General features: G+C 44.2%; 2 protein-coding genes across 3 annotated transcripts in view; one reads left to right on the forward strand and one right to left on the reverse strand.

Moving 5' to 3' along the window:
* The window catches only part of SPTBN2 (spectrin beta, non-erythrocytic 2), a 37639-nt gene extending 36819 nt beyond the window's left edge, over window positions 1-820 (reverse strand). Inside the window, exon 1 of one of the 2 annotated variants that reach the window (XM_011368937.2) lies at window positions 462-820. The gene's annotated coding sequence lies outside the window, so the exon portion shown is untranslated. Of the gene's footprint in view, window positions 1-355 lie in introns of both variants that reach the window. The other variant, XM_023535845.1, reaches the window with a different exon arrangement.
* Window positions 821-10924: 10104 nt separating this feature from the next.
* CUNH11orf80 (chromosome unknown C11orf80 homolog) overlaps window positions 10925-13937 on the forward strand; it is a 59827-nt gene continuing 56814 nt past the window's right edge. The window contains exons 1-2 of the mRNA XM_023535735.1: window positions 10925-11048; window positions 12745-12886. Of these exons, the coding sequence (XP_023391503.1) occupies window positions 11019-11048; window positions 12745-12886 (172 nt within the window). The 5' untranslated portion in view covers window positions 10925-11018. The remainder of the gene's footprint in view (window positions 11049-12744; window positions 12887-13937) is intronic.

The raw sequence follows: 13937 nt of genomic DNA on the forward strand, positions 1-13937 counted from the left end.
GAGCGGCGGGACTGCGGCGCCGCGGAAGGAGGACAATAGCCTCCCCCAGCCGCAGGCCGCCGGCTCCCGCGGGAGGCCCGGGACCATCTGGAACCGGCTACCTCGCGGGACTCCGGGCAGAGCCCGAGTCACCCCTCCCTGCCCGGCGCCATGGTAACCGCGGCCCCTTTCTGTTCCCCGCACAGCTCCCCGGCTCGGGGTCGCTGACCTTCCCCAGGGCGAACGCGGCAGCGGCTCCGCGACCCGCTCCCAACCCCCTCTCTACCTTCCCTGCAGGTGGCCCCCATAACCCCGCCTTCAGATCCTCCCCAGCCCCGGTCAACCCCGGGCCATCTGCGTAACCCCCACAGCTTACCCGGCTTGATCTCCGCAGTTTGCACACCCCACCTTTGTCCCTACTCCGATCTTCGTCCAAAATCTGTATCCCCAGGACACGCAATCTTTCCTTTAACGGCACTCACCGCCCAGAAGGCTCCCCAGTATTCAGCCAATGTTTTCCTTTTCAAATTTTCCTCTTTGGGTACCTCCAGTTCATCTTCTTTTAAGCATTTCTTTTATCAATCCCTTCTCTCTCCCGTCCTCCTCCAGGCAGGTAGGCCGGCTCTCTTTCCCCAAGCATCTCCATGGTAAATGGAGTGGAGATTCGCCTCCTCGCAGATCAGATTCTCGGAACAGTCATCGCTGCAGCTCCTCTCAGCTCCTTCTCAGCTCCTCTCATTTATCAACCAGAATTCCGGCCTACTCACTGTCTTAAGAGGGGGTGGGGGTGGGGATGGACATTTCTAGGCCTGGCCCAGCTGGCTTTCTCCTTGGTTTGTAGTGTCTGAGTGGTCTAAGGTTATTAACTAAGGTGAACTACTACCTGCTTAGGAAAGAAAAGAATTATTCCCCACTAATAACAAAGTTACAAAGTGCCAGGTTGGTGTTAAAAACACATTATCTCATGTGACCCCCCACCCCCACTCCAGCTCAAAGAAGTAGGTACTGTTCTTCCAGACCAGGAATCTAAGCTCAGAGATGAACTAGTAATAACAGATTAGGCTTTCTACAGAGTAGTCTGAACTTAACCTTTAGGTTACACTGCCTCCGAAGTTGTGGGCCTGTTTCTACCAGGGAAATGCCTGAAATGGCCAAATAAGGGCAACGTGAAGAATGGGCTTTGCCTAAATTATTGAGTTTAAGGTGTTATTTGAGTAATGGAATTTTAGGATTTTGTTCCCTTCTGAAAAGGGATGCATACTGAAACAAATACATAACTGAAGCACTTTCCAGATTTTGACAAGGTGAAATCATTTGTGTTAAACACCTTGAAAACATTTTCAAAAAAGTCCTGCTACCAATCCTCACTTACCTGGACTTGGTTTTCCTAGAATGGGTTGGGAGGAGGGTCAGGGAGTTGCACTAAAAGATGACCTTGAAGTTCTCTTCTAGTTCTGATAGTCTGATTCTACCACCAAATCAGAACTTGGCCTTCTAAGGAGCACCTCACTATTAGCTGTAATCAGGCTATTTATTACTTATTTTAACAGTCACTCCTTCAGGCCACAGAATCAAACACGTGAGGGCATAAACTGTAACTGTTCCCAGAGGTAGGAGTAGGTGTTCTCAGGGGGAAGAGGGCACTGAGGTGTGCTTTTGGTTATCAGAGAGACCTGGTCAGGATGTCAAAGCAGATGGGATGAGAATCAGCTGATTTGCCCAAGGAGCCAGGAACCCCAACCTTTGCTGCTATACTGGTTATGAAAACTGGGGGTCTCGACAACAGCCTATTAGATTGTGATCCAATTAGAAGACAAAGATATTAGATCTTCTGATTAGCATAATAATATCTTTTGTATAGTGATTTCCCATTTTCAGCATTTCATAATCCTTTAAAAAACCTCATAAGGTAAACATTGTCATTCTCATTTTATTGATGAGCAAACTGATGTTCAGACACCTAAGTGAATGCCCAGGTTTATGGAGTTAGTTCACAGTAGAGACACCAGGTTTTCTGATTCCTAATTTATTCTTTCCCCTCTGCTAGAGAGGGAGTTTAGCAGAGTGGTTAAAAGATTCCACTTTGGAGACCAACTCCCTAGTTTAAAGCCTAGTTTTGCCACCTACTAGCTGTTGACCTTGGGCAGGTTACTTAACCTCCCTGGGATTCAGTTTCTTTACCTGCAAAATGGTGGTATACTGTGGGGATCAGTTGAGTTATTGCAGGTAATGTTCTAGAACAGTGTCTGGCACATAGTAAGCACTCAACCAGTGTCAGCCATTACTATTTTACCATATTATCATTTTCCCATACTCTTTCCCAATTCTGGAAGCATGATCCATAAAGAGAACACTGAGATCGCTCGTCAGCTGTTACCGAGTTGCTTTGGAAACTTGTTATTTTGCTCTGTAGTGCGTCAGTACATTCAAGGAAGAAGAAAACGTCTGCTTCCTTTTTACATAAGTTGCAAAAATGAATGAAATGATGTCCACCAAGTATGCTGAGTCAGAGAATCCAGATTTGCTGCTTACGTTACCAAGACTGATGGAAAGGTCTTGAGCACAATTCCTGCTACCAAACCTACAGATGAAGCTGAATTCTCAGCTCCTGTTCCTGTACCATGGAAGAGATGTCCCTCCGGTTTGATACTGATTCTCCTGGCTTCTGCCCTAAGTCCCATTGCCTCCCACAGCCTCATGGCTCTCACTCCTGGTGAGCCCCCTCTCTTCTGGCTCCTTCCCATCAGCATTTAAACATGCTCAAGACCTGCCAGCTTAAAAAATAAGTAAGACCCTGATCCTCCTCCACATCTTGCCCTTACTCTTTATGATCACTATTTTCTTGAGTCATTTGAACTCATTGGCTCCACTTCCTCACCTCCCATTCAATCGAACATTCTTTCAAAAACTATCTGGCTTATGCACCAGGCGCTGTGCTGGGATCTGGGGATCTACTGATGAGTCAAATGGACACTGCCTCTATCCTATTGAAACTTACAGTTTGGTGGGGTTGACAGACATTAATAAAATATTAATCACAAAGTATATATGCTCAGATATATAATCACAAAATATAACGAGTATTATGAATGAAAAGTTCAGGATGCTATGTGAAGATATAAGAGTCATAACCTGGTTAGAGAGCTCAGATCATTTGAACTAGATCTGAAATATGAGAGCGTTAACCAAGCAGAGAATGGAAAATAATAATAGCCATTACTAACATTAATCGGGAATTATTTTTCTGGTACTTTACATATATCATTTCATTTCATTCTGGTAACGACTCTGGGAGGTAACCCCATAACCAGGCCTGATGCTGCAGGATGCACGGCACATGTGAGAAACAGAGAAGGGCAGTGGGAGGGGAGAGAGAGAGCAAGAGGGAATGTGTGGTGAATTCTGGCTGGGGAGATAGGGATTTTTTTTTTTTTTTTCCCTGCAGAAGCTTCCCTTTAAATATCAAGAGACAGAACCTGATAAACCCAGAGTTTATGTCATCAACTGTTATATTGGGAAGAACATGTAAGTTTCCCCTCCACACAGAAAATACAATCTTTTTTGAGCTTGAAGCAGAATTGAAGAGGATAGAGAAAGGAGAACAAGAGAGTTTAGATAAAACTATGGGGCTTTGTTTGCTGTCCCCGCCACCAAACAATAGTGGACAGAAGGGGCTTGTGCTTCATTTCATTCGTGGAACTCTGAGAAGTCACAGCCTTTCAAAGTACCCTGTGCTAACAGGCAATCACCACACAGTACAAATGGCATTGCCACCTGTGTAGGTACAGCAGGTCTGAGATAAATTCCATCTCCTCACCACCTCCAGCCTTTTCACCCCTTAAGCCTGAGTCTTCATGGCTCTTTGATGTTTGGAGAAAATCTGAAATTTTCCTTGGTGACCCACCCAAAGGAGTGTGAGAGTAAGCCAAAAGTCGGGTGTCTGTGGGATTGCTGTGGAGTAGGGGATGAGAACCCACAGAAGGAGCTGGGGGGAGGCCTGGCCAAGCTAGGGAATAGATGGAGGTTTGGTAGTACCCATAATTGCTGAGGTGGGAGCCACTAAGCTCCCCATGAAGCCACCGCTATGCTTTGTCTATATCAAGACCACAGGTTCCACCTGCTGGGGAACTCTGACACAGATGCAATGGCCACAGAGCCCAGTGGCCAAGACCAAGTGAAGGAAGCTACACTTTATCAGTTAGGCAAGAGAGACAGAAGATGGCACTTGACCCTGATGTCCCTTCCTTGATATCAGAATGATACATAAACCCCAAACTAGGACATCATGAAAGAATGGGACAGGGCAGAAAGCAGAGACTCCTAAGAGACTGTGTATAACACTTGAAATGACTGAGTTGTCTTGAGTAGGTCAAGTTTATTATATTTCTGCCATTAGTATAAATGGGGGCTGAAGAGCTAGGTTGAGAAATAAAGAAAATTACATATTTCCTCACCTGAGTCTATGATTGAGACTATAAACAAGCCTGCTATACAAGTAAAGGTCAGAAAGGTGGGCTTGCAAGGGAAGTACCAGTGCCGCACAAGGACGGACCTTACTTCCTCTGACTACTATGGACCAGCAGGCCAGTGTAACGCCATCGTGGGACATGATTTGCAAAGAATGATCATGTATTTGAAAGCAAAAGTCTGCAGATGAGCCAAGGTAAAGTCTCAAGTCCGATGGGGCATTCTGATGGTGGAATGGAAGGAGGCGGGGCCTGGAGGATGGAAGAGAGTCCTACCTGGAACTCCCTTACACAGTGTGGAAAAGTCTGGGGCTCTAGGGATGTGTTCTGAGCTGAGAAATGTTGTGAGTACAAGCTGTGTTTTACAAAACTGGAGAAAATGAAACTGCTTTGAGGACATGGAAGTATTACATCCATTTATCTTTGTCCAGCTTGGATTCAAAACAGCATTTATTTATGGACCATCCCTCCCAAACTATTTTTAAGTTACAAACCTAAACACCATTAAAAACTGGGCCTAAAAACCCATTTGAATGGTTCCAACCCATCTAGGAGAAAGCTGGAATCAACCATGAGTCTCCATACTTTTGATTTTAACCTGTCTGTAAGTAATGACTTCTTTTTTCTAAGAAGATACTTATGCCACAAGCTCCTGGGAATACACAGACCCTTTGAAAAAGTGTCTGATCATACCCATATACCTGAAATAAACTTAGGCAGCATCTGTTTACTACTAATAGCTGAAGAGAACTCTTTGGGTTCCTTGATCAAATGGCAACGGAAACTGTGAGTTGTGCTAGGGAATCTATGATGCCAGAGCCCAAAAAGAGTAGATTTTGTGTCCACCGTTGACGTTATAGAACTTTTAGGTCAGTTTTCTGTATTGTAGCCTAATCTACCTGTGCTGTGATACTACTATTATCCAACTATTACTGGCATCTGGAACTTCCTGGTAGTCAGAACACAAGACTCTGGAGTCTTATGGCCTTGTTGGAATGCTGGCCCATCATATTCTAATTGCGTGACCTTGAACAAGTTATTTCTCTGAGCCTCTCTTTTCTCATCTGTAAATAGAGAATAATTTTAAAGAAGTTGTGGTGAGAAATTAAATAATGCATGTCAGGTGCATGATGCCTAGTGCCTGTTAAGGGCTCAATAAATGTTAGCTATTGCTAATATCATTATTTTACTTGTTTTGGATGTAGGCAAATCTGCCTTAAGAAAAATATACAGGCATACTTAAAGAGACATTGCAGATTTGGTTCTGGACCACTGCAATAAAGTGAGTATCACAATAAAGAGAGCCATCATCTTTTTGCTGTTGGAGGATCTTGCCTTCAATTTGTAAAAAATGCAACATCCCTGAAGTGCAATAAGGTGAAGTGCAATAAAATGAGGTATGCCTGTAATGATCCATAGAAATCTAGATTCACAAAAATGGTTAATGGGGGAAGCTTTTGTATTATAAAAGGACTCTTCAGTTTATGAAAGAACTGAAAACAGGGTTTCTTTTAAACAGTCAGCTTCCCAATATGTCTAAAATGATTTGATTCACACAAAACTGGGTTTATACACTGTTTTAGGGACGCAGTGTACAAAGCACAGGACATCTGTAATACATCACTCAGGCCAGGTCTAAACCACAGTGACAAGTTAACAATAAAAATCCTGGGTATTCCCTACTCCTCTTTATAAAGGGATTAGATGAATTCTCTGTGGTTTCAAAGGGGACAGCTGGGATCAATGGGTTGAAGATACAGTGGGGCATATTTCCATTCAATATAATGAAAAACTCTCCACCAAACCACTGCTGTCCAAAACTGGAATGGGTTGACTCTGAGGTGGCAAATTTCCCAACACTAGATATTTAAGTAAAAGCTAGATATCAACTTGTCAGGACTGTTGGCATAACTATTGCATAAAATAGGGAGGTGAATTAGGGCAGTATTTCCCAATCTAAACGCACTACATATATTATGCAAACTAGATCAATTCTCTATCTTGGATACCAGGAAGACACAAGGAAGTAGGTAGAGAGAGGCTATTCAGGAATAGGGGTGAGGACAAAGGAAATGAATTGGAAAACATATGGCTCCTCTGGTTAGGAAATACTAGATTAAATGACTTCTAAGATTCCTTATAATTTAAAGATTCTAAAACTCTCAAATTATTTCACAGATGTTATTTTAACTATATTCCTGAGAGAATTTTCCTATTTTAGTTGTGGAAAACTAGAACATAACACCTAAAGTAACTGGTAAAATGTGAAAAGAATTCAGGCACCCTGACCCTTTTAGACTTTCTATCCCACAGCCTCTTTTCAACTAGTGAGAATGTAAGATGGGGAAACAGAAGAAAAAAGTGGCCTAAAGCTAGAACAGATAAAGATCAGGTCAACTTCAGAGATCAATGAAAAGTCAGCTCAACTGAGGTACCATATTACTAGCTTTAAAGACCTTGTATCCCAGCATTCCTGGTAAAGCACTTCAGAGCACCGTAATCATACAAAGACTGAACCACAACTAAACACATGCAGCCAGTATTTTCTTTAATGGGGCTCCTAGAAGACAAACCTTTGCCCCAGTTAGCCTACTTCTCTTCCAAATAAAGTTGATTGTCTGGCCTTTGGATCAATAGGTTTACTTGGCCATACATGACCAGGTTACACTGCTTTATCTATTTCCAAGGCTTCTATGCCACAAAGAACACTACCCTTCCAGTGGACATCAGCTGGCAGGACAAATCCAGCCCTGCCTAGAGAGGAGGTAAAAGGCCAATTACAGAGGGCAGAAACACTTTAAGATAAAGATTTTATTGGTTATCTAGGAAGAGGAGAATTGGACACTAACAAGAAAGGAATAAAATCTCCTGGGCTGGTCCTAGAACTTGCTATTGGTAGATGAGAAATCAGAGACTCTGTGCAAAGGATGATTGTCAGTCAGGAAAAACAGGAAGCTGCCTAGTATCATCATCAGTCACTTTAAGGAGGAGAAAATAGGGAATGGGGGTGAAGAAGAAAACACTTTAGTTATACGAACGTTGATAGTGTCTTGGTTGTAGGGGGATCTTTCCTTTGCTCATAAGCCTTAGAATAAGGAAGAACAAATGCTGGCCAGAACTGGCACAAAATTCAGCACCACTATGGCCTCTAGTGCCCGCCCCCCTCGCCCCCCGCAACCCCAACCTAACATTCCTCTGCAAGAACATCCCTGTCTGACCCCTGATAGGAAAGCAGAGGGAGGTGAGCAGTGCAGCTGCCCCAGATTCTGTGCTCCAGGTGGAGAAGGCCTCAAGAAGGTGAAGGGATGAGCTAATCTGAGCTCCATGGCCCCATTTCCAAGGATGTGATTAGTGGAGAGGCACCTGGGACCTGCTCCATTTCAGGAAACCCGGTTATGGGAACTGGTGGGGGACAGACTTTGCTCAGGACCTGAGAGAAGCAGTTAACCTTTTCCTATTGTCTGTATGGGAAACAGCTTCTTCTAATAGTTTCCCAGGGGGAAAGGAACTCCTCAAATGGACTTAGTTTTGCATCAGCCTGATAAGAGGGACTTCAGGGATATTTTCTACCTAAGTTCCTGGGGTCAGTCTCTTCAGGGCCTTTGAATGCTCTAAGGGAGCCTGAGGACAAGGTAGGACCTAAGAAGAATCTAGGAATAATATACGTGGAGAGGGCACATTCAAAAGGGAAAGCAAGCTCAACCATTCCTAAAATGTCACTGTCTACCTGACAGCATTCCTTAGGATGTTCTGGTTCCGCTCAAACCATTGGGTTTGGGTCAGAATCAATCTGGAGCTCTTCTGGTAGACTCTCTTCTGGCCAGAGAGGGGATTTCTTCTCAGAATAAACAAGATATCCAAAGTGGACATGAAACACTAATCCAAATCCTGAGATGAGTGGAGGAATGCAAGCAGAATCAACATGCCACTAAGTCTAAGGACTAGGGAGAATTGGCCCCCGGCAGACACTGCTAGGACCTGAATATCAGGGCTGAAAATATCCGGGCAGCATCCAAAGGCTCCTTGGTTGACCCGATTGACTAAGGTGACCTTAACCCTGGGCAGATTGTTTAACTTCTTTGGGGTTCAAATTCCTTCATCTAGTGAAGATCATCGCTAACCTCTACAGTTCCTTCTGGTTCTATCATTTTCTTGCTCTGAAGTTCAGGTCTAATTAAAAAGAGTTTTAATAATGTGGAGTCACTCCAATAGTATGTTAGCATACTCCAAACAGGTTGGGGGCAAAAACTGATGGGTGAGAGAAGGGCTGGATGCTGTGGCTCGCTCAAGCCTTAGTTTGTAGAAGCTGAGGAAATCTGAGTTCATTGGCTCCATAGCTTTTGCACAGAAGGGATGGCTTCTCATGGTAATATTTATGTTCCCATACCACAGAACTCTGACACAAGCAGTTAGGCAGGTCATAGCCAGGTGGGAGATGCACTAGGTATGGGTGAGTGGAAAGAGATTTTTGTTGTAGATTCTGGCTCTGCCATTTACAAACTCATTGTCATACAACCTCTCCTTGGAACCTCATCGTCATCATTTATAAAATGATGATAACACCTTTCATATGAGGTTGGATTCCTTAACATAAATAAGACCACTTAGCACAGAGCAGATGCCCACCAAATGTCAAGCCTGCATCAAACCTTGCCTGGCTACAGGGATATATGCTGTGGAAGTTGTAATGGCAGGCCCACTATATCAAAGGCTCACTTCCTTGCTTTTGCCTACTTCCGGTATGGAGGGAGTGAAGATTCTCTGTCCCTGGCTACCTCTGTTAGGCCTCCCTTGCCTCTAGGATGGTGTTAGGTGTTCTACTGCATGTTCATCCCCAAGGCGTGCTCCAAGGCCAAGGGCTGAAAGCCAGCATGACCAACTTATCTGAAGAACTTCTATGCTGGCAACTGTTCTTCCATCCTTCATTCGCAATGCCATTCTCAAGGTGGGGCATTTTCTGCTGAGCCAACACTCTCCATGGGAAATATTTTAAAGAGCCATCCTCATCACCTTGGTTTCTCACCCATCAAGTAGTGAAGAAAACAATTGTCTTACAAGATACTCATGAGAGTTAAAAATTTATATAAAGAGCCATTAGTGTCCGACAACAAGCAGTCATTCAAAAAATGTTAGCTCCCTTCCCCTTGCAACTTCCCTTCCTAATGGGGACACCTGAGAGAGAAGAGAGTGAAAGGGAGAGAAAGGCTCCAATGATTCCCCAAATGCTAGCTCTTTTATGCAGGCTGACATGGTACTATGATGAATTTTCCAGAAATAAAAGCCGCCTTTCTCCAATAGGTTTACCTGTGAGCAACTGAGATGGGGAGGGTGGTCAACAGCGTTGAACGCAGACTTGAAAAGGCTATGATTCAGGTCTCGGTAGACATGTTCTTTGGAGTATCACCAAGGCTGTACACCAAATTAGGTACTCTGCCAACTCTCCTACCTGTTCAGTCCAATCCTGGCTTCTTGGAGCTGGGGTGGAAGAATTTTCCCTGAAGGAAAGCAGCCAACACCCGGCCCCACCCTTCTCCTTGGGCAACTCTCTGCCAGGCAATCTCTCTCACCAGTTTTCTCTGGGGTGCCTGAGGAAACAGCTGCCAGATCACCCGTTTGGGCTCGACCCCCCCTCGCCACGCCCCTCCCTGAACTCGCCGGGAGCCCTGTAGCTGGAGTCTAGAGAACTACCTTCCCGTCAGCTGGGAACACTCTCGGAAAACCCGAGCTTCTCCTGTCAGCCGGCTCCTAGGACAGCCGGCTCCTACCCTTGGCATATTTAGCGGAGTCAAAGGGGAGAAGGGGCCTTTTATCTGGGGTCAAGGGTCCCCTTCCAGGTCCTGATTGGGCACTTTGAAATTAGGCTGAGAACATGCTGGGGACAGGTTGCCAGAGAAAATATAGGCCGCCCAATTTTGAATTTCAGATGAATAAATAATTTTTTAAGTATATATATGTCCCAAATATTACATGGGACATACGTATGCTTTATTTCCTTTTAAACTATACTTCAAATTCAGCTGTCTGTCCTGCATTTTCAACTGCTAAATCTGGGAACCAGAGGTTGGCCTGGGGGACTAGGGGCAGTCCGCGCAGGAGGTGAGGCCGCTTGGGGGTCAATAACCGGCTTCGGGGTCCCGCAGCAGGGGCTTCTTCAGGCTGAGGGCGGCCGAAGCGTTTTGAAAAGGGCTGAGGGCTGCACCTCGGCGGGAGCGTGGGAAAATCTCTTTCAGGAGGAAGAAGTCGCGGCCTTGCCTCATCCCTGGTCGCCTCCAGCTTCACTCACCGCCCGCTGGCTCTCCCCAGCCCCGCGGCCCGCCCAACCGTCCACCCACTGGCCGCGGCTGCTCGGGGAGGCTCCCCAGGCGCCTGAAGCAGGTCCGGGGACTCCCGGCCGGGGGCGGGGCGACGCCGAGTGCGCAGGCGCGGCGGGCCGGGGGGGGCGGGGCGCACGCGCGCACGGGCGGGAAGTGAGGCGTCGCGCGGCGGGGCGCAAACGCAGGTCGAAGCGCAAACGCAGGTCGAAGCCGAGGCTGGCACCGTGTGGCCGGACTCCGCGGCCGCTTCTCGCGCAGAATGGAGGGAATGGCCGTGGCGGTTTGTGAGGTGATGTAGGGAAGGGAGAGAATAGCAGGGAAGGATACTTTATGGGGAGACAGGCCTTGTGAGGAGACTGTAAAGTTTAGGCAGAGAGGCCTGGCGCTGCCTAAGATGGTGAAGGAATGTTCGGGAATGATATGATTCCCTACAAGTCAGCCTGCCCCACGCGGGGTTCTGAGGGGCAGATGAGACCCGGGGCTGGGAGCGCTTGGGCAGTAAAGCCGGGGGTGGGGGGCGGGGCGGTGGTACAAGGGAAGAATAGTTAGTTACTCAGCTGGGAGAATGGCCGAACGCTGTGGCCCACACGGGCCCTCGGGCCAACCAAGGTGTGGGACGGCTTCCTGGATCCTGTCCCAGAGCAGCTGGGTGATGAAAGGCCTCACTCAGCTCTGACCACACCAGGGACCAGAGATCTTTTCTGCTCTGGAAGGTGGGACTGAACACCTGCCACCGACTCGCTACGTTTGTTCATCCTTTACAGCACTTTCACAGCCATTACCTGGTTGAATTCTTAGTTCCTGGCCTTGTAAGGGATACTACTAGGCAGATAAAATAGAGCCATAAGCCACACGGGGTTGATCTGATGACACTTTAGAGTTCTCCCAGTTGTCCTGCTTTCTTTGTTCTCAAAGAAAGTTGAAAGGTTAGGTTTTATAGATGACAGAACCTAGGATAGAATCAGAGCTTCTGACTCACACTGCCATTATTGGTAAAGAAACTGCGGGAAAATCTTAACAGTGGGAGCCCAGTAAGTCAGAGGATGTGTGAAAGAAAGTATTAGACTGTAGAGATGCCTGGAAACTAAAGTTACATACTCTGGTACAAATTAGGATCTTGGTTCTTAAATTCTCTTATTGAGATCTCCCTGCCTTTAAAAAAAAAAAAAAGGGGGTAATAATTTTCCAGTGGTAGCTTAGTGTTGAAATGAGAGTACTTTTATAATAATGAGAATTGAATACAGTACATTTTATTTTAAATTTGTCTCATCAGATTGAATGTTTTATCCAGACATCTTGGAGACCTGTTCAACTTAAATTGTACAGTCTTTACTGAAGATGAATTTATTAGTTATAATGGCTAATATTTTTTAAGCGTTTACTATATGTCAGGCACTGTGTTAAGCATTTTGCACATATTTTGATTATGTTTAGCACCAGCCATATGTGGTATATTTGTTCTCAATTTTATAAATGAGGAAGCTAAAGTACAGAGAAGTAGCTTGCCCAGGGTCATGTAAAATTTGGCATCAAGGATTAAAAGATAGGCATCTGCCTCCAGAGCCAGTGCTCTTAGCTAGTATTTTGACCCTCAGAAATGTTGATTTAATGAAAGGTAAAGATGATTCATAACTTAATATTGGCTTTTATTTGGGAAGGAAAAAAGACATGGGAAAAACAAACTCCCACTTAATTTTTTCAAATTGTTATTTCCAGATGAACTTGTCCTTTGAATAAAACAATTTAGTGTTTCCATTTCCTGTTTTGTTGGGCATTGTGTTGAATTTCACTGTCTCCTTTCTTATGTCACTCTCCTAGCTATTTCTTCTGTTTAGATGCAAGGCTTTGTTCTGAACAAATTTAAATCTGACATTTTGCAAGCAAGAATATTATTTTTTAGAAAGTAGAATCATTAACTATCATGCAAACTTATTACCATGATTTCTAAAGAAGATTGTGTTTTCTTTGAATTGTGCCCTTTTCAGATTTTGAAATATTTAATAATTCACTGGAGGTGTGAAACAGCAGGAGTATCAATTGGAGCATTGCTAGACGGACAGCTAGTGATTTCCATAGAAGCGTTTAATTCTAAGCACCAGGCAAATACTCTTCATTGTGTAACAACTAGTAAGTGGAGGAAGAAAAAATATTGATTTTCTATCTGTTTTGTCATGATTTATGTTAGTTTATTTAAAATTTTCAATTAGTCATAATCTTTTATCATGTTATCACTTCAGGGTTATTCCATAGTTTAAAAACTTAAATGATTATGTAATAGATATTTGGTGATAGATTTACAAATGTATCATACAGGAAAGGTGAGTTGAATGACTTATCACAGGATTATTTATTTTAGTGCTTAAGGTAAAATTGCTCAGAAACAATCTCACTCTTGTTCTTGGTTTTAACCTTCTCTTTTACAGCAAAATTATATTACATTGAATTTTATCTCCTTTTTCTTTCCTGTCCAGCCTTTGGTAGTTGGAAAAGAGCCAAAAAGTAAAGGAAAAGGAAAATAAATAAAATGATGACTTGCGCATACTTTACAATTATATTGAAAATATACTTCTTTTCCATTTAGCTCTTATTCTTTTGTCATTTTTGCCTATACTCTTCAGTGAAACCGATGCATTGACTGGCCCTGAAATGAATTTTCTTGAACTCGTAAAGTGATAACTTTTTTGTTTGTCTGCGTTTTTGGAGTGTTTGTGTAGATTTATCGAAGAATACTTTGGAATGAAGTTGTCCCATTAGCCTTAGAGAAGTCACCCTGAGTCCCAGTTGAGACTGAATAGTACTTTAGGCTCTACAAGACATTTTTTCAACTGAACTGGAATGACCTGTCTTCTCTGTGTACCTAGCAGTAAACATCGTCAAGAGAGGTATGATAGGTTGGTTTGCTTCTACTCTGCAAGAGCTCCATTCTGACTGGACAGAATTTTCATCATTCATGAGAGAGATGGTTAGTTACATGACTAGGGCAGTATTGGTCTGTATATAATTGTTTTAGCTTGTGCATTGATTCTAATCCAATAAACTGTTACTAAGTTAGCAGAGTTGATTTCACTCAAAGCAGAGGACTTGAGCCACAACAGCCTTTGGTAAGAAACCCAATTCCAATGGCATTTTGAGCCTAGTAGATTTCTTCAGCCCATCTAGTTATAGGGGGGCATTTCTC

The sequence above is a fragment of the Pteropus vampyrus genome, unplaced genomic scaffold (genome assembly GCF_000151845.1).
Source record: "Pteropus vampyrus isolate Shadow unplaced genomic scaffold, Pvam_2.0 Scaffold144, whole genome shotgun sequence".
NCBI lineage: Eukaryota > Metazoa > Chordata > Mammalia > Chiroptera > Pteropodidae > Pteropus > Pteropus vampyrus.